Source organism: Acomys russatus, chromosome 20 (genome assembly GCF_903995435.1).
Source record: "Acomys russatus chromosome 20, mAcoRus1.1, whole genome shotgun sequence".
Classification (NCBI taxonomy): domain Eukaryota; kingdom Metazoa; phylum Chordata; class Mammalia; order Rodentia; family Muridae; genus Acomys; species Acomys russatus.
Window position 1 is genome coordinate 12234534 of NC_067156.1, and position 25839 is coordinate 12260372.

Consider the following 25839-nt stretch of genomic DNA (forward strand, 5'->3'; position numbering starts at 1 on the left):
AATTAAGAAACTGAAGGTCCCATGGCCTCCTCTTGTCTGCAGAGCTGAGATAGGCCACCTGTCGTGTACACTCTTCTAGTAGGATCCCAAGGACTGATTGGGTAGAGACAAAAATATCACTCATTACAAAATCTTCATCCATCAAGACATTAATATACGTGAAGCTATTTACCTCATCATGCACTTCAGGCAGGAAGAAAATGTAACTAATGACCTACAGCACCACAGAGAGCAAATAAATGTTAACCCTGAATTTTAGAGTATGGTGGGCATCCAGCATTTTCCTTTATTTTTGCTATAACATATAATCTCTGCATGAATTAAATAAACGTCATAACTGGAGTGTGTGTGTGTGTGTGTGTGTGTGTGTGTGTGTGTGTGTGTGTGTGTGTGTAAAAATAGTAGCAGATGCACCTTTTTTTCATACTGCAAATTAGGTACGGTGTGACATGTATGCATGTAAATGTTCCCACTTGATGGCACTATTTTTCCTTCTGTTCCTGTATTTCCTCCATCTACTCTTTAGATGCGGCAAGAAAGAGCTTGGACACACTATCCTTTAGATGGACCCCCAACTTAAGACAAATGCCTTAGAAACCAGGTGCACTCAGCTTATGCTGAAATGGGGGTGACGTAAGGGAACCTGGGGAACAGTGTTTAATCATTTAGGTCAAAGTTAAGTACAGGTAAGGATTGGAGACCAGGGCAGTATTCTAAATCATATATGCATACTATTATTGTATTATTAATTCTGAAACAAGATTCCATATCACTAAGATGTGTTCTGCATTCAGATTTCCATGCAGAGATATATGTTAAGCTCAAGCGTAGGTGCTACTTAAATGGTCCGTTATTTTAACGTAGGCAACTACAAATTGACTATTGTCAAACACATTACAGAAAGCATGTCCGATGCTATAGTAATTGTTAATGTACAAACTTATTCAAATATAAGAACATCCTGTAAAATAATAAACAGCTGCTTAGATAATCATGAAAGTCCTTATATATTCCAAAGTGTGTCATTTTTGTGGATTTTCCAAGCTCAAGAGTTTAACTATTCACCTTCCAAATTTTCTATAGCCAAATTAGATTGAAATAAACTGTAATTAGTGTAATGCCTAGATATTTCAAGGAATGATATACTGCAGGTAGAAAACCAAATAGCATTCAATAGTTAATTCAACAGGAAAAGACCACCATTTCCTGCAGAGTGGAAATATAGAAAGAATATTTGCAAAAAGAGGCAAAGTAAATAAAATGACCACTAAATCTATTGGTAATATTGTTAAGACGTAGTATAATTTTATGATTAGTTGTACAAGTATGGTTTCTTGGCCATGTACAAAAGGGGAGAAAAATGTCAATAAACATAACCATGCATTCTCTATGTGCTCACGTGTTAGAAGTAAGAAAAAACTGAAGCCTAATTGGAACCGTTATCATTGCAAACAGGTTTCCAGTTAATGAAGCCAGCGGTATGACTGAGAAGCTCTGGCCCAACAGCCTTTGACTCTAACAAAACTATGCCATTCCATTCCAATTTCACTTTAGCTTTATGCTCCATTAATTGCACATTTACATTATTTTTTTTCATTGAGTTCCACTCTTTGTATAGTAGTGTGCACAGTTTCACTGGCACTGCAAGATTTTTTTTTTCTTACATTGAATTGCAGGCTATATAAGATGGAAATTTTTCCTAATTAAAATTCATTTGGGAGATTCCATAGGAAAAGCTTAAGAAGAACTTTCCTGATATTAGAACAAGGAGATTAGACATGAAGAAGGAGAGGTTCTTCTAATAAGGCACTCTCAAGAGGAATTTCAGATACTGTTTAGGCTCTTGAGTTGGTTCCCCAACCCTACAATGCAGAAAGGGTTTTATGAACTGTTGATACAAAATTGTATGTATTGGAACCATAGTTGCCAATGCATTGTAAATGTTTAGTCTGAGTGATGGGCATAAACAAGGTTATCCACAGTCACTTAAGAAGACGAGAGGTGAAAGTGTGGGTCTGATATTGCTCATGTTTCCACTTGAATTTAAGGTCTCTGACAAATTCATTTTAAAGGCTAAGCTATTTCAAATTGCTTTTGGTAACTATAAGATGATTGGCTGCCAGCAATGAAGGTGCTTTTCCCACCATACTTTGGTTTTACTTTGTTTTTAATTTTCATTTAATCTAATTGAATTTCTGTATTCCTGTCATACAAAGTCCTGTCAAGTTCACATAGCTAGTTCATGAAAGTGCACTCTCCCAAGACTCCACAGTTAGTGATATTAGTAGATCAATACATAATTTTTGTATTACTATGCAGAAGAACAATTCTGGTTTAGGAGACAGGAGGAATGAGTATGTTCAGTGATATTAGTCTACATAAAAATATCTCACGATGCTAGGTCACTTCCGTTAGTCATGGTAGGAATGTCTCCTGGGAAGCATAAGTTAAAAGGAAGTTTATGTGGCAGAATCATGTAAGGGAACTTACACTAGGGCCTGCCCACAAACCATGCAATTTAGAAACAGCCAAGAAACAAAACTATATAGAAAGAGGGCTAAATAACAACATTGTATTAAGGGTTATTATGCAACTACAAAGATTCAATATGATCCTGGCAATATAGCAAAAAATAGTTATGAAAAGAAGCTATTTCTTATGCTCAGAGCTAATTTTCAAACATATGTACCTGTATTTGAAACTTTGAGCATTTCACACATTTTTCTGTATCTGAAAAAAAAATGGATCCAGACTGATATTGTATATCAAGATAGCTGAAAACAGTTAATATAAAGGTAGCCAAAAGCGAAGTTCAATAAGAATTCATAAAAGGAACATTATCTCATCTTCTGAGAAAGCTCTTACAACATACACTTTGCTTGTTTGGCAAAAAGTAATTTACTCTTCAATTTTGTTAGAAAGGGTAAAATATCTATAGTAATATGGTTTTATGAAATTTTAATTAAATAAAATATAGATTAAAATGTGTATATCAAACTGTAGATTTAATTAGTAACTTCAAAACTTAAATATACCTTCATTTTGACAATATATGTTCCACTATCAAATAGTTAAATATATTTTTCGCATAAAAATAAAATCATATACTTTGGTACTATGGAAATAACATTTTAATATTATGTTCATGAAAATTAAGACATATAAAAGAACATAAGATAATAAATAATTTTCTTATCTATATTGCTAATATGGAATAGAAAATATGTAAATACATCAATATGACTTTTGATGGAAGAAACTTGAATGATTGTAAAAATAGTCTTATCTTTTAGAATATAATTCATGTATTATGACATACTGAACATATATTTCAAATTTGCCTTCCTGTTTAGAGATAGTTGACTGTGAACATTATGTTTTACACATACCGGTATTTAAAGAAAATAATGTAAGAATTCTATGCAATAGACTTGTAAGACTATGAATAAAACAGCCAATAATAAATTTTGGCATAAGTACTCAGCTTGACCATGGTATGATCTAGCCTGTTCTGAATACAAGGTTCTACTAACACTTTGCACTCGTGTTAACATGCAAACACAGTAACACAACTTGGAGTTCATGCTTTCTCTCTCTCTTTTGTCTCTTTCACTTACTGCTTTGTAAGTTCTCTTCTGCCCAGCATGTTTCCGGATTTGTTCTCCATTTGGCCCTGTTTCCACATGCATGGAATAGATGATGTCAAAGAAATCTTCAACCACAGCCACTCTCCTTAAAGACAACTTCTCGTCGACTCCTACGCCATCCTGGAAATGAAACAAGACAACAACAAAAAGAACAAAAGAAACAAACAAAAACACATAAGATTAATGAAATTATTTTTATTTAACAGAAAACACATAAGATTTTTGAAATTCTGACCATTGGCTAGATCTGGGTAGGGGTTTAAAGTTTACCGCCTGTATTGTCCTTGGCTGGTGCCTTAGTTTGAGCAGGACCCCTGGGCCCAAATCTGCCTATCATAATGTTCTACTTGTAGGTTTCTAGGACCCTCTGGATCCTTCTACTTTGCTCTTTTCCCAAGCTTCTCTCATCTAGAGTTCCAATAGGATGTCCTCCCCTCTGTCCCAGTTTCCTGGTAAGTGAAGGCTTTCGTGGGTCACGTACTCTGGTGCCTCACATTTGACCATGTCCCCTGGAGAGGGAGACCTGGTGGCACTCAGAGGAAGGACAGCAGGTTACCAAGAAGAGACTTGATACCCTATGAGCATATACAGGGGGAGGTAATCCCCCTCAGGAATAGTCATAGGGGAGGAGAATAAGGGGAAAATGGGAGGGAGGGAAGAATGGGAGGACACAAGGGATGGGATAACCATTGAGATGTAACAAGAATAAATTAATAAAAAAAAAGATTGTTGAAATTATTTGCATTTGAAAGATAAAGTTGATTACCCCAAAATATTTTAATAAAATAAACCAAATCATCGCCAAAAAAAATTTTAAAGGTGCTTGAATGAAGTTCTGGCCTTATTTCTTCTTGCAAAACAAGATGTTTCTATGTAGCCCGGCCTGGCCTCGGTCTCTCAGTCCTGCTGCCTCACACAGATACTACCACACCCAGCAATCCCATAATTCTGTATTACACATACTGAATTATAAAATGCTGCCAAAATAAGTGGTTAATATTAAGTAAATCATATTTATCCCTCAATTCCATCTTTTGATTTTTTAATAATGATTCCTAGCAATCGACATAATGTTAAAAATTATAAATTACATTTTAACACCTGTTAACTTTTACTACAGTCATTCCATTCTAGATACTTCTCAGCCATGCCAACAACATTTGAGTTGGTGGGTCATATCTGTCGTATTTAGAAAATAAAAGACAAAAACGACATCACTTATTGGAGCCTCTTTCTCCAAGCATCATAACTTAGTAAATAAAGGCATCTTTGTCCAATTGTACACTGAGTGACAGATGTGCTAAAGGTTAAAATGCCATTTTCTAGGGCAGTAAGCATTTGGCAACCTGTAGGTTGCTGCCCATTTGCAGTCACACATCAGATAACCTGTATATCAGATATTTACGTTACAATTAATAAAAGTAACAGAATTATAGTTATGAAGTAGCAATGCAAAGAAATCATGGTTGGGGAATCTCTACAACATGTGGAACTGTATTAAACGGCCAGTCACAATATTAGGAAGGATAAGAACCAGTGCTCTAAAAATACCTACTGTGAACAATGCACCTTCCAAATACAAACTACATACTTTGAGGAAATTACTTATGCATCTAACTTTAAGTTTCCACAACTGCAAAATGGGAACAGCAGAAGTTGTTTCACAGGAACATTGCCAGCACTAACAGACATCAGGTATGTAAAGCCTGTGACCCAGTCTCTGTCACATTGAAAACCTCCAGTGAAGGCTGGCAGTGCTTGTCATTTCAAAGATCACATTACAAAATAAAGACGGTCCCATGGGAGTGCCTAGTATCACCATGTTATCTCTTCTTCGGGTCGCTCCTTGGAAGAAACAAAATTTGACATAGAGACAGGCTTTTTAAGTCTCAGGTGGAAGTCCAGCCAAAAGTAAATAGTAAGCAGATGCTAAATCACATTAAATGGTAGGCTTGAGATACTAGAAAAAACTAATATTCCATGAAAACAGTTCATCTTATGTGACAATCCATCCACACCAACATTCACATACACTTGCACACATAAATATAGGCATGAACGCAGCATGCACAATAGTGTGCCTATTTGAACTCTGAAAAAATACTCTGGTGTAATATGACCTTGCCGTTGTTGCTTGAAAACTATGTGAAATAGCCTTCCCCAGGAAAAAGCACATAAGTTGATCATCCAATAACTAGTGGTCAGCTCTGAAAATCCAAATAGCATCATACATGCTAAGCTAGATTTATAACAACAAATATATACCAACTATGTATAATTGTATATAATATGTTATAATGTAATTGCTATATATTATATAATATTTATAAAACAACAAAAAGAGGCCATGAATTTGAAAAAATATAATGGTGGGTACATGGGAAAGATTAGGGAAAGTAGGGGAAAATGGGAAATTATGTAATTTCAATATCAAAAAAGTTTTTAAAATTAAAAGTGATATCATAAGAGGTTGATTGCTTCAAGTAAAAGCTATAAGTAGTCAATGAGTCTCCAATGGCAACCCTGACAGACTGAGCTACTGTGAAATGAAAAGCAGGTCACATCTGTTTTCTTCTTACACTTAGCGTAGACTTGCATAGTTGCACTTCGCAGTAGGCTTTGAGTGTAGCGGAGTCTGGAGCAGCTCATAGGACTTCCCACGAGAGGCTGCACCGGATGCTCGGTTATCCTGTCTCTGATGACTGCTCAGTCGAAGCTCACCCTCACACATTTCCTGTGATACTGACAATACCTAATTTGGCTTCCGACCTTTCTCATATCTCTTCCTCTTTTTTATATTATATCTTAATTATATTATTTCTCCATTAACTCCAGATGCTCCCTTCCCCATAGCCACCCAAGTTCATGTTCTTCATTTCTCTCTCTTTATTAATCTTATCTCATATATGGCATCCTGCTTTAAAATCTTAGGTAACCCCTTAAAAATGAGGTCCCAAGAATAACATCACTCAGCCTTGTGACACTAAACCAGTGTAGGGCAAGGGGTATATGAAACTCAGCAGTGACCTCTAGAAACACACAGCTTATAGGGCACTGTCCTAGAAAGCATAACTTGTCCCAGAAGTCTCACACTAGCCTGTATCCCCCATCCTCAGAGAAAATCCTTCTGCCTCAGTGCAAATCCAAATTCTGACTATGTCCATTAGTAAAGTCATCCATGAAGTTTCATCTGTTTTTCTCCATATCATAAAATTTGCATGGGACCTACTCCTGTGCCTTTGCTAAATAACCAAGTATACACTTACATAATCATCAAAAATTGCAGTGTTATAATTTATTTCTCTGATTCACTTGAATCTCATCCATTTACCTGGCTCAACTTAACATGATAAACTATCAATTTCATCAAGTATCCGAAAGGATAATTATTAGTAAACCCTGTGTTACTCACTAGAATTATTAATATATATATTTATATGTAGATGACATATATAGATAAATGATGGATAGATAGATAGATAGATAGATAGATAGATAGATAGATAGATAGATAGATAGAGGATTTGATGATACTCCCTGCCTAGTGCAGGAAATAGGTATTAAAGACATGACCGCTGGGGGGTAAATTTTCTTTACTACCTATAATTATTTGTTTAACAAAACAGACATGTATTCTTTCATATTACTGCAGGTCAGAAGTCTGGAGTCAAGGTGTCAAGGAAGCTGCATTCTGACTAGAATCTCTGGAGGACAAGCTTCTGCCTCCTCTGCTTCTTATTGGCTGCCAACAATCCATGATTTGGGTGTTTAGAACACTGTCTCCTGTCCCCTTTATTCGGGATGCAGAATTTCTAGGACCTGAATTTTAATCCCCAAACCATGTAAATCCAGGCATGACATTACATGTACTATCTCAGTGTTCCTATGGTGAGGTGGAAGGCAGAGGCAGGGGAAATGCTATCATGCATAGAGGAGGTGGGCATCAAGCATCTTCCCCGGCCAAGGGTTTTTTTGGCAACAAGAGCTATTACAAGAAGGGGAGTCAATTATCTTTAGGGGTGCACATGGCCAGCATAACTTAGACTGGATTGGTTTTACAAGAGTAATAGTAAAAAAAAATAAGAATAGGAAAAGTTGTGTGGGAAAGAACAAGAGCATAGTTCTGGGAGGAGCCAAGGGTGGGTGGATGAGTAAGATTATTAAAAAAAAAATCAAAGTTGAAATGACTGTGATGAGATTTTTTTCTAAAGATGCAGCTCAAATAGCCAATAAATATAAAATAAAGTGATCACTGTTAGATAGAAGGAAGTGCACATGGCACATTCAGTGGCATTGCCAGAATGAAATTATGTACTGAAGATTTAGAGACACTAGAGACCTCCTACATGCTTAGTAGAATCCTAAATTATACAGTGACTCTGCAGACAACTCAAGAGAAACTGAGCATTTATTAAACATAGATTATCTAGCTGGTCTACACAAATATATATTCAAGACGGATGATAAACCAAATCCACACATTTGTACAAATATCAATAGCAGCCTCTCTCTCTCTCTCTCTCTCTCTCTCTCTCTCTCTCTCTCTCTCTCTCTCTCTCTCTCTCTCTCTCTCTCTTCCTTTTTGCTTTTACTATGGCATTTTATTACAGCAACATAAAGTAATTAGTACATGACTATTTTATAAATTTATTCCAAACGTGATGCCAAGTCAAAATATTTTAGAAATACTAGTATCTCACATTTGCTTTCAGTAGGTGAAGTGGTAGTAATAGCCAGTCAATGACTGTCTATTACAAACACTCCCTAGATCATGCAAGATTCTGAACATTTGGATCTTAGAATTTTGAGCTTAAATATATGTGCCTCCTCCTCGTCCTCCTCCTCCTCCTTCTTCTTTTGGATACATATCCTTTGATAACTTTCTTTAGTATAGAATAGTCTTTCCACATTTGCACAGGTTGGTTGTGTATTTATTCTCTTTGACTGTCTCATTCTCTTCTACAATTCTTTGTTCATTCTTCATTATATACATTGTGTGTGTGTGTGTGTGTGTGTGTGTGTGTGTGTGTATTTTATATACATTATATAGTCTTCAACATGAAGGCTTTAATTTTTATTTCTTTTTTCTTTTATTAAAAATAGATTTTTACATACACTGTATTCTGATCACAGTTTCTTCCTTTACTCGTCCCAGTTCCTACCTATCTCCCCGACCCCAGTTTGGATCTACTCCTTTCTGTCTCTCCTTAGAAAACAAGTAAGTTTCTAAGGAATAATAATATAGTGTTCCCCTTTCTCTACATCTTGAGTTTTTGATCTTAGCCATTCTGAAGACGGAATCTCAGAAGCATTTCAATTTTCACTTCCTTGATGACTAGGGATGTTGAATATTTCTTCTTTTAAATTGATTATAATTTATTCACATTACATCTTGATCGTTATCCTTCACTTATATATTCCTGATGCCACCTTTTCCCTCTTCCAACCTATTCTCCTCCCCTAAACCTCTGAAAGAAGGGGATCTCTTCCCCCACCATATGATCCCAGACTTTCAGGCCTTATCTGGATAGCTTCCTTCCTCTCTCTTTGTGTGCTCACGAGGCCTCCCCACAAAGGGGAAGAAATCAAATCAGGGGCACTAGAGTTCATGTCAGAGGCAGTCTCTGCTCCTTCCACAACAGTGAAGAATGAGCTGTCCACTGCCTATATCTGAACAGGGGTCTAGGTTCCCTGCATGCATTGTCCTTGGTTGGTGCAACAATTTGTGCAGGCCTCCCTGGGTCCAGATACACCAGCGTTGATGGTCTCCTCGTGGGGCTCCCTTAACCCTCTGGGTACTTCCATCCCCCCGTTCTTCCATACCACCCTCAACTCTCTGTGCAAATTACAGCAGTGAGTTCCACCATCTGTCCTGATGCCCCACTGTGTGGAGTCTCTCTGAAGACATCTATGTTGGGTGAGTTATAAGTGAGTATATACTATGCATTTCTTTCTGGGTCTGGGTTACCTTACTCAGGATGAACGTTTCTAGTTCCATCCATTTGCCTGATAATTTCAAGATTTCCTTGTTTTTAATATCTGAGTAGTATTCCACAGTGTAAATGTACCACATTTTCTTTATCCACTTGTCCATTGAGGGACATCTAGTTTGTTTCCAGGTTCTGGCTATTATGAATAAGGTTACCATGAACATAGTTGAGCAAATGTCTTTGTTATGTGCTGGAGCATCTTTCAGGTATATGCCAAGGAGTGGTATATCTGGGTCATGAGATAGGACTGTTCCTTATTTTCTGAGAAAGTGCCAGATTGATTTCCAAAGTGGTTGTACAAACTTGCATTTCCACTAGCAATGAAGGAGTTTTACCTTTTCTCCACATCCTTACCAGCATATGTTGTCACTTGAATTTTTTTTTTATCTTAGCCATTCTAGTAGTATAAAATGGAATCTCAGCATCATTTTGATTTGTGTTTCCCTGATAACTAAGGATTTTGAGCATTTCTTTAGGTGTTTCTCAACCATTTGATGTTCCTCTGTTAAGAATTCTCTGTTTAACGTTGTACCCCATCTTTTTAACTGGATAATTTGTTTTGGTGGTGTTTAATTTCTTGAGCTCTTTATATATTTTAGATATTAGTCCTTTGTCGAATGTAGGATTTATGAAGATCTTTTACCAGTCTGTGCACTGTCATTTTGTTCTGTTGACAGTGTCCTTTGCCTTACAAAAGCTTTTTAGTTTCATGAGCTCCTATGTATTAGTTGTTGATCTTAGAGACTAAGCTATTGGTGTTCTGTTCAGGAAGTTGTCTCCTGTGCCAATGAGTTCAAGGCTGTTCCCCACTTTTTCTTCTAACAGATTTAATGTGTTAGGTTTTAGACCTTCCAAAAGAATCTCCGTCCTTGATCTCAAGCTGTACGGTAGAGCAACAGTGATAAAGGTGGCGTGGTACTGGCATACAAGTAAGCTGCTTGATCAATGGAATAGAATCAAAGGCCCAGAAAAAACACACATATCTATGGACACTTGATTTTTTACAAAGAACCCAAATCCATAAAATAGAAAAAAAAAAAGACAGCATCTTCAACAAATGGTGCTGTTCTAACTGGATGTCTACATGTGGAAAATGCAAATAGATCTATATTTATCACCCTGCACAAAACTAGCATCCAAGTGATTAAAGACCTAAACATAAAACCAGACATGCTAACCATTTCTTTACATGCTTCTTGGCCATTCAAGATTCCTTTACTGGCACTTATCTGTTTAGCTCTGTACCCCATTTTTAACTGGATTACTTGGTTCATTGGCATTTAATTTCTTGACTTCTTTATATATTTTGGATATTAGCCCATTGTCAAATTTAGGGACCGTTAAAGATTTTTTTTTTATCCATCTGTAGACTGCCATTTTTGTCCTATTGACAGTGTCCTTTGCCTTTACATATCTTTTCAGTTTCAAGAAGTCCCATTTATTAATTGTTGATCTTAAAGCCTGAGATGTTGGTGTTATGTTCAGGAAGTTCTTTCCTGTACCAATGAGTTCAAATGTCTTCCACACTTTGTCTTCTAGTAGATTTAATGTATCTCAGTCAGATGGGAAATAGAATAGACAGTGGAAGTGGTTGAAGAAAGAGAACAAGGTAGGAGAGGGAGCACAGAGAGAAATGAGGACAGAGATCAGTCCAGGGGAGAATGGAGGCAAGAAGACAGAGGGCCCACAGAGAAAAGAAAAACCATGGGCAGAGGCATCTATGTGATAAGCTGGATACCTAAGACAGGGTAGGCTCCTGGGAGGATATATGGGTGACTGTAGCTGAGACTCCTAGTAGCAGGGGTCGTGGAGACTGAAGAGGACACCCTCTAATTAGACAAGACTCCTAATTGAGAGAAAGGAATACCAACCCACTCACAAGAACTTTGACCCAAAATTTATGCTGCCTACAAGATATGCAGGAATAATGATGGAGCAAAGATTGGGGGAATGTCCAATCAATGCCTGGCCCAACCTGAGACACACTCCTGACACTATTAAAGATATTCTGCTCTTCTTGTAGACAGGAGCCTAATATAGCTGTCCCCTGAGAGGCTCCACTCACCAGTGGATCAAAACAGATGCTGAGATCACAGCCAAACCCTGAGTGAAATGTATGGAGTTTTTTGGAAAGTTGGAAGGGTAAGGAAGGAGAACCTGGGATATACCAGGAGTGCCACAAGAAGACCAAAAGAGCCAACTAACCAGGTCCCAGAGGAGCTTGCAGAGACTGAAACACCAACCAAGGACCATGTATGGGCTGGACCTAGGCCCCCTACACAGATGTAGCAGATGGGCAGCTCAGGCTTCATGTGGATCCCCTAGCAAGGGGAGAAGGTGCTGTGTCTGATATAGACTCTGTTGCCTACTTTTTAATTACTTCTGTCTGGCAGAGCTGCCTTGCCAGATCACAGGGAAGAGGATGTTTTTAGTCCTGATGAGACTTGATGAGCTGGGGTGGGTTGGTTGGGAATAGGGAGGCTCTCCTTCTCTGAAGAACAGCGGGGATGGAGGAGGAGGGAGAGAGGGAGGGTGACATCAGGAAGAGGAGGGAGGGGGATACAATTGGTATGTACAATGAATAAATAAATTCATTAATTAAAAAAACAAAAATAATATAATGTAATATTATATAATAATATACAATGAAAAGATAAAACAAGGAGGAATGGGAGGATACAAGGGATGGGATAACAATTGAAATGTAATATGAATAAATTAATAAAATACCTTTTTAAAAAGAAAAAGAAAAGATAAAACAAAAATAAATACATTGAAATAGAACAACAACCCAAAAGCAGAAGTAAAAGAGCCTCCCAAGGTACAAAAAACAGATGTAGATGCAGCAACCGACTTATTCTTACACTCAGAAATCCCATAAAAACACAGACCTGGAAGCCATAATATATACACTAATAATGTCTAGAATGATGAGAGACAAAGAGAGAGGGGCAACAAATTTTAAGAAAATAAAAAGCCCTCACATGGCACTATTTTTTCCACAAGTAAAGCTTATAATAGTAAGAATGGGTTATAAATAAGTGATTAATTTGCCAAAGGGGATCCCATGGGAAACCCAAATGACCATGCTATCACCAAGGCTATAGGCTGCTCTTTACAAACTGACAGCAAGGCTCCTTTGCTGAAGACAACACCTACAAAACTCATTGAACATGGAGAAATCAAACTGGTGCCTACCTAGAGCCTTGACCACTATGGGCTAGTGATCTTGGTACCTGAAGATACATTGCATGCTACCATATGAAAAACATAAACAGCAAACTAGCTACAAACATTTCAATCTACAGTGGTGCCCTCCTGCCTGCAAGATACCTTGGGGCAATGATGGCACAAGACTTGTGGAAATAAGCCATCGATATCTGCATAGATCCTTCCCTAGTATATGGTCATAGGCTATCAAGTCTCATCTTGGTATCCTGCTTGTTCTTTCTTTGAGTGCCACCAGGACTCCTCACCAAGGGGAGGTGGTCAAATATGGAGCACCAGAGATCTGAATAAATTAACAAAATTAAAATAAAAAAATAAAGTATACTATATAAATAAAAAAAAAATCTGCATTGACCTAAAGTGCATTCCATGAGTTGGAACCAATGCTCAATGTTGCTTGGTAAAGTAAATAGCCCAAGGGCCTAGAGTAAAACTAAATATTACTGTTCTACTAAAGGAATTTAGAAATAAAATGACTCCTACTGATATTCTGCTACACTTATAGAGGAATGTTTTGCTCAGCCATCATCAGAGAAGCTTCCTCCTGCAGCAGATGGGAACATTGCAGGTACCACACAGCCAAACAATATGCAAAGAGTGAGAGACCTTGAAGCACTCAACCCTAAATGGAATGTCTCCATAAAAATCTCTCCTTGGGGCTGAGGAAACCCTGCAGAAGAGGAGGCAGAAAGAGGGTAAAGCCCAGGGTGAATGGAGGACACCAAGGAAACAAGGCTTTCTAAACACAACAGCAGACATACATGAACTCACAGAGACTGGAGCAAGATGCACAGTGCCTGTATAGGCCTGTCTGTACCAAATGGGGCCCTAGAACTGAAAAGAGGAAAAGACACACGTCTCCATTCCTAACTCAGAGCTATCTCCAGTTGATAACCACGTGCAAATGAAAGTTTAGTTTTCTCTAAAGGAGTCAGTGGGGAAACAGATGGCCAACAGAAAATGAATTCAATGGCATATTTGGAGGTTCTGTGTCTCATAATAGCAATACCTTTTATTATCCAAATGTAGAAATATAAACTTCTTTGGAATGGGGAATGCATGCATATGGCATAGCCATACACGTGAATACTGTTCCGACACACAGAGGATGAAGGATTGCTCATGGTAAGCTATGAATGAACACTCTAGACACTGAGTTAGAGAAATCAAACACAAAAGACCATGAATTGTATGGTTCAATTAATGTGAAGGAGCTGACATAAGAAAATTAAGACAGATATAAATTTGATCACTTATAGTCCAGAAAAGGGAGAATAAAGACTTTCAACTACTAATGGTTAAGGTCTTTTAGGAAGAACAAAATTATTCTAAATTTAGATGATAATGATTGTTGTACAACCTGGACTTTTTGTACAGCTCTGAACTTACTGAAAACATCAAACTTAACTTTGAATGGTGAAAAATATGGTATGTGAACTACTCTCCCCTAACTCTGTTAATCATTTGGAATGTGGGGTATGAGGATGTATAGGAAGAAAGTGAGAGGAGGGGGAAGGCATTATGTAGATCAGAGGCTAACACTTTGCCTTGCATACATGAGGGCAGGGGTTTCATACCCAACATATGGAAGGACGTCACTCAAATCATATGAAATCAAACCATCCACAAAATCATTAGTGTCAAGTAGGTTTAAGTGGCTCAACATATATTATAATAGAAGCAGATATGGGGGCAGGGTCTGGTAAACATTAGGCAATTATCTCGTGAAAGAGGTACACAAGTATACAAGGTTATAAATTTCACTCACAGAAAAAATGCATGTCTTATAAATTTATATGATGATAATAAATATATTTTAATGACAAATTCCATGTAAGAGACCAATTCTCACAAGATGTTTTCTTGCCCTTTTATGCTTGGACAGTTTATGGCTTTGGTTGGTGTATGAGATGACAACTGAAATTTTAGCTCAATCACCCACTATTTTCTCAATACTTGAGTGTATTAATGTGGTATTCGATTTACTGTTAAACATGTCCTCACATATGTACACATTTTTATCATTAAAGTGAGAATTTAAATTCCATGCTACACAAATAGATAAAAGAATAAGTAGAGCCCTGACTTAGAGTACTCTCTGGTTTCTGCATCCAACACTTCCACCATAGCTATTTCAAGACACCACTATGTGATCACTGAACACAGACTTGTAAGGAACTGAACAGAAATGCAGCATTATGTGATATTTTTGCTTGACATTAAATACCAGAATAATCCCTGCAAGAGCACAGAAATTAGTACACTATATAAAAGTTGAGCATTGGCAAGTTCTCAGTATTTTTAATTTTAGTATAAATTACTTAATAGTTTAGCTAATGTAATTTTTAGGAATGTTCATAATTCTCAAACTGTTGATTTATAAGAAAAATATTAATAATTAACTCTAAAGTTATGAAAAGTTAACCCATATAAAGAGTATATTATATCAATTAATGTGAGAAAATGGCATAATCACTGAATTTGTTGAATATTTTATGGAATAATTTTTGAAATAATGGTGTGCAAAGAGATCATGAATTTAATAAACTAATTCATCTAGCTATATACCTTAAGGTGCTAGGAAATATTTCTGATATTACTGCAAAAGTGTTGATAGATAAGAAAATATGAGAAAGTTAAGCAAACATGTTAGTGGAGTCTAGGACACAAGTCTACTTTACCCTGTTTTTTTTTTTTTTCACATATAATTCACTGAGCAAAATTAACTAAGGCCAATACATCATTGCATTTACTGTGTAGAAGTCAGTGAGTGAAGTATTTAACATTCTTCCCTCTTCAGTTAGCTATTATCAGACAGATGTCTTAACTGGCAAAAATCTTATAATTATAAAGTAGCTGTTGTTATTGATAGAAATTACAGTGAAATATTTAGAGCCAAAAGCAAAAGGAAGGGTTGCCAATTGAGAAACACATAAATTATATAATGAAAAAAAAAAAAAACAAAGAGACAGAGACAGAGAGAATAAAGACACATATGTAATGTCTTCAGCCATCCCCTTTCAAGAATTTCAAACACAATAACAAAGACTACCAGCAAATAGTCTAATTTGCAATCACCTGTGAGATTCTATTATACTGAAAGGTACCATTTATTCATTTAGAATAAGTTTATTTTATTTTATTTTTATTAAATATTTTACATTAACATTTATATTATTAGACATATATACAAAAAACTACCTATAGCAATTAGCACCATGAAACAGTCAGGAATTACATAAATGTTACATTCTTACTGTTTTGGCTATTTGTATTTTTCAGTCTTGAAGAAAACATCTTGGTGAGTCTAAAATTATCAATGTGAATCAATATCTATCATCTCTCATCATTATCAACGTAAACATCTATCTAGAATAAGTTAATTTTAAAGTGAACATCACAAGCCCTAAACTGGCATTTTTTTCACCATAAAGATCTTACCATTACACCTACAAGCTTCAGTTCACAAAATAACCATAGAAACAATCAATAGAGCATCTAGCTGACTAAGTGATTTATAAGAACGTTTCAAGGTACAACCTTTGAGTTTTATGTATTGGTCACTACAGATATTCACTAATTTTGTGTAAAGCCATATGCTTATAAATCAAACTATAATTTTGAATATGTAGCATTCTTTTTCTTAGCTCTTTCATGAGTTTAAGCTACTGGAAATATTTTTTAAGAGGCAACAAAAACAGAGCAGGCAGAATTTTAACCAGATGATATTTCTGGGAAAGAAAAGCAGGCCAAAATAAGAGCCACAAAAAAAGAAAATGAAGGTTTTGAATCTACAGAAAGAAAAGTGTCTGAGGGAAGCAACTCTATACAAAATTTATTAACTTCTCATCAGCTATTCATTTGAAAAGACGGAGAAAAAAATCCTATTCACTCCAAAATTGACAATTTACCCATGAAAACAGTGCTGCATTCCAAGTTTATGCTTCTTCAATGAGAAGATAATTACAATTATTTACATGGAGTATTCATCCCCTTTTCAGCACAAACAAAAGACTGTGTTACCAGGAGGTCCAGCTTGCCAGCACAGAGAACACTGGAAAACACAGCTTCACCAGGAGCTTTGGTGGTTAGACAGTCTTAACCAGGGATTGTCAACAGTCTCTGATGCATGCATGCTGTTGTTTCCCTTCCTTAAAGCACAAGTGAATTGTGTCCCAGGGCATTGATTAAATAGGCATTATCAGGATAGCACTTTTGTGTGCCGTTCCTTGTGCTACCAACTCATAAGCAGCTTATATAATTGTCAGGGGAGCAGAGACCAAAATTCCCTTCAGTTGAAATGTAGGGCTCCTTGAAGATTTTTGAGACATTTCTATGGGATGCCCTCATATGTAATGCCAACCCTTGGAGGTCAGAGGACAGCTTTTAAGAGTCAGTTCTCGCCTCCTCTCACCATGTGGGCTCCAAAGATAGAACACAAGTCATCAGGTTTGGCAGAAAAGTGCCTACACCTACCAAGCCATTTTGGTAGGCCCACTTTATATAGTCACTCAAGCTGTCCCTCTGGGTCATCACTCAGGGTCCTTCAACATTGCTGTGTTTGAAAGTATAAGTGCTCTGTCTTCTATTTTCCTTGTACATGACCATGCGGTTAAAATGTGAAAAGTTCTCTTTCATGTCTTTGAAGCTGGGAACCAGGGAAATCAAACAAAATATGTGTGATCAATATTCACAGCAACTTTAATGATTCAAAAATATATTAAAAAGTATACATTTTCACACCCAATAATTTGTCACCATGAATATATTCTGGAAGAAATGACAAAAGGATAAAATAAAAATATCCTTTAAATCTTGAGAGTCAAGCAGTCGATCTCATGAGATATAGGCCTGAATAAAAAGGATTTTTATTTTAGACAAATTCTGGTAGCAACCTAGTTAGAGTGCATGTGACTTCATACTAAGAATTCCTTTTAAAAAAAACTAACTGCAAAGCAAAAAGATTGTGTTTTGCTTCTAAATTTATCATAATTTCAAAAGAGCTTCACTGTGTTTTGCAGACACCTAAGCCATTTTCACATTCTCCCTTTGCATTGGGACTGGAGCTCCAGGCAGATCTGATGCATTCTTCTGAGCTCCACAGTGAGAAAGGTGCACACATGCTGCAGAGACATGCATACAACCAAAATACTTGTGTATGTAAACTAAATCTAAATATTTAAAAATAGTACCTATTGTACTTCAACTTATCTCTTTATTGTAAGTCTCTCCACACAAAGAACCCATTTAAAAAGGTACTTGGTAGCAACTATTTTAGAAATATAATTCCTAGAACAGTACAAATCTATTGTTGTAAACAAAATATGAAAGAAATAGTTGGACAACATGACCATTTGGGAAATTAACACAGTAAGTCGCATGATAGGACCTATGATCTTCTTAGTCATGGCCTTTTGATGTTTTCAGTACCACACTTGATAGGCCTTCTACAGAGTAATTCTTAAATCTCATTAGAATGCAATTGGTTACCCCCACAACCCTCATGTTACTACTATACCAGTGAGCACAATTTGACTGGCAGGATATTTCAGCATTCAGGGCCCAGCACTGGATAAGACCATTGATACCTGTTGTCCCAAAGCATTACGCTTTGTAGTACTATGAAAGATAGCTAGGACGAGACATCCCTGGTCAGTTTGAAAGTGATTTTTCCATGTTCTTTGGCAATAGAGCCTTTAACACAGAAATTCATGATTGGTCAAAGTGTTGAGGATTCACAACCATCAGTACTCAACCATAAGTAAATAAGTCATCTGTATCAACCCCTCCACATCCAAGACTCATGTACCATCATGAAAGAATGGGTGGGAAGAGTTTATGAGTTGGAGGACAGAAAAATAACATGTAAAATTCTGTCTTCTGAACATAACAAGAAGTCACAACATCTACAGTTGCCCATACAAAACCTGCACAAGATCAAGGCAAGTAAGATTCCTGTATGAGGCTCCCAAGACTCCACCATTATCTGAGATGATTTTGTCATTTGGTAGTTTCTGGGCAAAAGAAAGTCATTTTTCTTTATAGATATAGCAGTAGTAAATTGTCCATGCCCCACACCAATGTGAATATGGGAAACACTATTTAGACTCAGTGGGATGGTGATAATGGTGGCAGTGGTAATGGTGGTGGCGGTGGTGGTGGTGGCGGTGGCGGCGGCAGCAGTGGTAGCGGTGGTCGTGGTGAAAAGAAGATGATGAAAAGAAGAACAAGGAGAAGGATAATCAAGGCATGAAATTCAGGGGGAGATGTTTTAGTGGGTCCTAGAGGGACTTGTAACAAGAGGCAGTGGGGAACAGATAAGATCAAAATACATTATATACATTTATGATAGTTTTGAAAGAATAGATACTCTTTTTTTTAAAGGAAATTTAATTCTTAGGATGGTCTTTGGTATATAGGGCATGATCGGTAAAGGTCAAATTAAACATATTCTTTTTTCTTTATAACCTGGCTAATTTGTGTAATTCCATTGTGAGAAATTGGTTCATGCTGTGGGCTTTGAGATATCCTTATGCCTTTCTAAAGCATGCTACCATGCTTCATTATTCACTGCCTGAGTCATTACAGGGTATTTCCTTTTTTTTTTTTTTTTTTTTTTTTTTTTTTAAACCGAGGATAAACCTCTTCATCTGAAATATAAAAATAGTTATATTACTGATACATTGAATTTTACTTGACTATTAACTGAATTTCCCTGGAATTTAAGAAGCAATCAAGAAATGTTAGTTCCTACTTTGTTGTAGGTTATGTGACCGCTTTAAATACCTGAGATTGTTATATAAATACATAGAATGTTGAAGATAGAATGACGGAAACAGACAGGTGTGCCAGAAATAGCTAATATAACACAAAAAGAGTATACAGCTAGAATCTTTATACTAGCTGACTTCAAGACTCACTATATTGTAATCAGGACAGTCTGAAATTAGAAGTAATAGATCCAAAAGATTAATAAATAATATGGAGTAGAGAGCCCATAACATATGTGTATATGGACCCTCCAAAAATTAACTAAAAATGCATCCTAGGTAAAGTTAAAACAACACGTGAGAAACTACAGATGATTGTGAGACTAGAAACAACAGTTTTACAGCAAAGATCAACAGAGCAACCAACAACAAATGCTGGAGTGAGTTCAGGGAAGAGGAAATTTTTGAAGAACGTGTCATAACTACAAAAATCCAAGAAAGTAAAATGGGGCCATTTATAGGATAGAATATTGGGAAGAAATAGGATAATATCAAGGTACAAGTGGTCTGATGAGAAAAATGAAAAAGGAAAGATCTTTAGGCCAGGGGAGTGAGGTAAATACAGACTAAGGAGGTAGGAGACTAAAGAGGACTAGTAAGAATCAAATGATCTGATAAGAGAAATAGAAAATGGAAAACAGTGTTCCTTTTTATTGATTGTTCACTTTACATCTCAGTCATAGCTCCCCTTTCTCTTCTCCTGGTCTCACCCTCCCTCCCTGTTTCCCCTATTTTTCCTTTCTACTCCTCAGAGAAGAGGAGCCCCACCTACCCCAGCATCCTCTTCCCCTCTGGCCTGGTGAGATAACCCTGACAGGGGAAAGTGACTGAAAAGTGGGCAACAGAGTCCATCCCAATTCATCTTAGTAGGGGCCCCATCAGTTACATATATGTATGGGTCCTAGGTCCAGTTCATGCACAGTCAAAAAGGGTGTTCTTTACCCAAAGAAGAGAGAAACAGACACAGAAGGAGGAAGGTTGGTAAAAACACAGGACATATTAAAAAGGAACTCGGAACTATACTCCTATTTACTAAATTAAAAACTAAAATACATGTAGTTCCACCTATAATATATATATGTATGTGTATATATATATGTATATATATATATATATATATATATATATATATATATATATATATAAAGATTTAATAAACTTTCCATATCTGAGGTGGTTTTCCTTTCTCCAAAAGCTAAAGACCACATAACAAAAATCCTTAACAACCAACTTGAGAAGCCCTTATGTGTATTGTTGGCCAAGGATGTCCAAAACACTCCCAAAACATACATGCTATTGCTGTTACCTCCGGTTAAGGCCCATAGGGGAAAATAAGTCCTTAATGCTGAAGACACCATCCATTTCAGAAACAGAGGCCCCTGAGCTTGAACTGACAAGAATTTCCCTTGCTGAGGATTAACTTGCATAGAACCAGAAATCATCATGCAAGATGCCATAGGAGGCAGTTGACCAACAGTCATACACAGCTCTCATTCCTCTGAACCAAATCAATGACCATCATAGCACAATAGCTCTAAGGGTGCGATAGTGTTATGCTTACTTTGGCAGTAACCAACAGCTCTCTAATTGGAATGAGCACTTGCTCAACCAGAGGAAGACCATGAAGTCATAGTTATTGAAGAACAATCTACAAGCATTAATTTACTCAATCAGCATTATCCCTAAGAACTGTATATACACATTTGTCCTTATACCAACAGATAAACATAGTCTACACCCACCATCAATGAACTGTCTCTTTATAACAGATGGAGGCCACTACCGAAAACTGATCAAAGAGATGTGGATCCACGTCCCAGTGGATTAATCTAGAAGGCCCTCCTGAAACTAAGGCCAAGGGAATGTTTCAGAAAGATTCTAAGAGCCAGAAGATCAGGAACTTTCCTGTGAGATAGTGTTTCCTGGTCATACCAGAAGCTACACCCATGTCTCACCAGAATGACTGTGCAAATGGGCTCTGTAAACAGATGATTCAAAAGAGCATGCCAAACTAGATGGAGACAAGCTTATGAGACCTCAAACCTCCACAAAGAGCTCTAGGCAACTAAGGCAAGCTGGGAGTGAAAAAGTAGCTTTCCCTCAGGAAGCCAACCGGCAAGCCCTGAAAACACACATACAAGTACCATTACATGGATGAACTTATTTAGTTGTATTTAGAAATATATGTATAAGTAATACACATGTACTTCACTCAATAAGAATGAGTGAAATACAAGGCCATGAATTTGAAGGAGAGTGAGGGTGGGCATATGGGAGGACTTAGAGGGAAGGAAGGGAAGGTATGGATGTTGCAGTTAACTTATAATCTCAAAAAGTAAATAAAATGCTACAAAGAAACTCCAAACCAGAAGAAATCCATTTTTTAACTGAAGCATAAACTATTATATGTATGGGGGTATGAATAAAACTACGTTTAAAAGCACTGTTATAGGATAGATGTTTACTTCAAGTTTGCCAAATATAAATAGCCAAATCACTATGAATGTAACATTTATATAATTTCTGATTGTCTCCTAGTTCTTCCTGCTATATGTAGCTTATTTTATTTATGACTAATAATATAAATGTATATGTTAAAAAGGAAACATAATAAAATAAATACAATTTTAAAAAAGCATTGTTATTCACAACATACAGAGGCCATGAACCTCAACAAGAAGAAACATATTAGGCAGCATCTTTATTGATTAAAATTACAGAGTAGGCAAATGAATATCTAAAAGGAAGTTCTGCTTTGTATGTCATTTAGGAATTGCAGATTTACCAGTAAGCTAAAAACCCACCCAAAACTCCCAAAACACAAAACAACTTAATTTTTAACCATTACTCATGGGAATAAAAAGTGTATATCATGTTTAGAAAACACATGTTTAAACATACTCAAGATATAATTCAGCATTCACCTTATTTGACCCTTATTCCATGGAGTTAATTTTTTCCATCCACACACACATACACACACAAAGAAAACCTTATATTAAAAAAGAAATACTTATATCAGGTTTATTCTCAGTTGCCAGCACTTTGAAACAGGCAAGATGGCTGCCAGGAGGTGTGTGGACTATATGGCATCTGGAGAATGGAATATTATCTAAAAAAAGGAAGTAAATATACAGAGGGATCTAAAGCGTATGCTTCTAAATGAAGGGCATGTTTCTCCAAAGGATGTATATACTCATGGGAAATCCATAACTATAGAGGCAGTAAAGAACTAGTATGGGCTGGGGTTATGGGAGGAGGGATGAATCAGTAGAGGAGGTCATTAGAACAGTCAGATTACACTGGATGTATAAATGTCACTATAAGACATTCTGCACTTGTGACAATGAAGAGTGGTGTAAATTATGACCGCTTGCTGATATGGATTTATCAGTGGCTTACTGGTTGTTATGAACCTTAACAGTGTTGGCCTGGATGAGCATATGTGGATGGAGCATGTTTAGAATGCTACAGTTTTACTTAATGTTGATGTAAATATAAAATCTCTTTAGCAGAAGTGAGGTGAAAAATAGTTTTCAGAGATCCTTGGAGAGCCAAGCCACTGCTATCCTCAATGGCAATGAGAAAAGGATATCTGAGTGCACAAAAAACTAGCTTCCAGAATTTCATACGCTATACGCCTTCAACTAAAAATGGTGAAAATGTATAGAAAACTAAAATACAGCAGCAAAATGTTTATGTACATTGCAGTGTGTGTATCTTTAAAAGTCTTTTCTTCATTTTTTTTTAAAAACACCATTTCATGTGTGACAGCATGTGCCTGTTATTCCAGAACTCAGGAAGGGGAGGCAGAAGAACAAAAAATGAAGCAAAACAACAACAAGAAAAACCACAACCAAACAAACTGTAAAAGCAACGTTTTCCAGGACTAAATACGTTTACTTCTTTTGATGTTCTTTTAACAAAGAAAATTTCCACCATCGGAAAACTGGAAAGTTGAGCAAGAACCAAGTTTAAACTGTTGAGCTCTGCAAGTCAGGCTAGTACCCAGGGGTTATCTGAGTTATGACATGAAAAGAACCTGCACGTGAAAACAGTGCATTTGCAGAGCAAGGTCTGCATTCAGGGATACTGAGGATTAGACGAAAATCAGATCTGTCCTTTTGCAAAGAGGCAGAGCAAGGTGACCCATTCTGCTTTGCTTTGATCTTGGTTGAGGAAAAGGTTTCTGTTTTTAAGGGTAAAGAAAGGAAATTTGAGAGAGATAGACTCCAGAGTTAAAAACAACAATTTTTAAAACTTATTTATTTATTTATTAACTTTACATCTTGGTTGTAGGCCCCCGTCCCTCCTCTCCTCCCTGTCCCTCTCTCCCTCCCCTTTTGCCCCTCCCACTCCCCTACTCTTCAGAAAAGGGGAGCACACCACCCCCACTCCATCTCATCAAGTCACATCAGGGTGCTCTCTTCCCCTGTAGCCTTGCAAGACAGGACCACCACAGGGAAGGGATCAAAAGGCAGGCAAGAGAGTCCACGTCAGAGACAGCCCCGACTCACCTTGCTAGGGTACCCACATGAAGCCTGAGCTGCCCATCTGCTACATCTATGTAGGGAGCCTATGTTCAGTTCATGCATGGCCCTTCTTTGTTTGTTTATTTGCTTGGTTGTTTGTTTGGTTGGTTTTGCTTTGTTTTGGGGTTTGGGGATTTGGTTTTTTTGAGACAGAGTTTCTCTGTGTAGCTTTGGCTGTTCTGGACTCACTTTATAGACCAGGCTGGCCTTGAACTCACAGAGGTCCACCTGCCTCTGACTTCTGAAGTGCTGGCATTACAGGCCTACAAAGGGACAATATAGAGGAAGGGGAACACCAAGCCACCCACAAAAACTTTGACCCAAATTTTACCCTGCTTACAAGATGTGCAGGGATACAGATAAAGCAGATAGAGTAGAAATTGAGGAAATGTCCAAGCAATGCCTATCCAAACCCTAGCCCCAACCCATGGGAGAGAAACAGCCCCTGAGACTATTAAAGATACTTTACTATGCTTGCAGCCAGGGGCCTAGCAAAGTCGTCTTCTGAGAGGCTCCACCCAGCAGGACTTCAGAACAGCTGCTTAGATGCACAGCCAAGCATTGGGCGATGTTAGGAAGTCTTGTGGAAAAGCAGAAGGAAAGGGAAAAGGACCTGGAGGTGACATGAGCTCCATGTGAAGACCAACAGAGCCAACTAACAAGGGCCCAAAGGGGCTTGCTGACACTGAAGCATCAACCAAAGACCATGCAGGACTGGATCTAGGCCCCTTGTGCAGATGTAGACAACGGACGTCTCAGGTTTCATTTAGGTACCACGGCCTGTCTCTGACACGGACTCTGTTGTCTGCTTTTTAATCACTTTTCCTGGCAGGACAGCCTTGCCAAGCCACAGGGGAAGACAACAAGCTCCGTCCTGGTGAGCCTTGATGGGATGTGGTAGATGGGAAGGAGGGCTACCCTTTTCTGAGGAATAAGGGAGGGGGATAGGTGAGAGAGAGGGGGAGGGAGGGAGGGAGGGAGGGAGGGACTGGGAGGTGAGAAGGGTTAGGGCTACAACCAGGATCAAAAGTGAATTTTATTTTGATTTTGTTTTTTTGTTTGTAATCCCAAGTGCTGGGATTACAGGCGTGCGCCACCATGCCTGGCTGAAAAGTGAATTTTAAAGGCAAAAAATAATCTACTTTTGAACAAGCAGCAGGAGAACTGCTTATAGCCACAGAACAACTATATTTAAAAGCAGCTAGACAGAGAGGGCAGATCGGCTTACAGACGAACAGGTTGTCTGTCAGCACATGCCTCCATCCAGTCAGAAGGCGGTGGAACATCAGTCTAAAACTCTCAGAGGGAAAGTATATCAATGGACGCTCATGTGGGATGGACAAATCATTGTTGAAGAATGAGTATTTCTAAACAAACAAAACCCCAAAAGAGTTATCACCTTATTAGAGAACTTAAGGGAAGTCCTGTTGATTGAGACTTGCTAGAAGATTCTAGAAGGCAAATACTAAAATTCTAAGTCTGGTATATTTGAAACACCTTAGAGATCTTTAGACTTTCCTCACACACTGTGATAGATAAGCCCCATTCCTATGGACTTGGCCAGCAGAGTTGGTTATTTGTTGTTGTTGCTTGTTGTTTTTGTTGTAGTCTTCCAGGGAAGCCAATTGTGCCCAGTGAAGAACAAATGGCCACAATTAAGAAGTAGTTTTCT

At 37.5% G+C, this 25839-nt stretch overlaps 1 protein-coding gene across 9 annotated transcripts in view; it reads right to left on the reverse strand.

Moving 5' to 3' along the window:
- Nol4 (nucleolar protein 4) overlaps window positions 1-25839 on the reverse strand; it is a 341043-nt gene that overhangs the window by 250372 nt on the left and 64832 nt on the right. For 7 of the 9 annotated variants that reach the window (XM_051163147.1, XM_051163144.1, XM_051163143.1 and 4 more), the window contains exon 2: window positions 3618-3767. In XM_051163147.1, the coding sequence (XP_051019104.1) occupies window positions 3618-3767 (150 nt within the window). Of the gene's footprint in view, window positions 1-2689; window positions 2753-3617; window positions 3768-25839 lie in introns of those variants that run through there. The other 2 variants (XM_051163152.1, XM_051163150.1) reach the window with 2 other exon arrangements.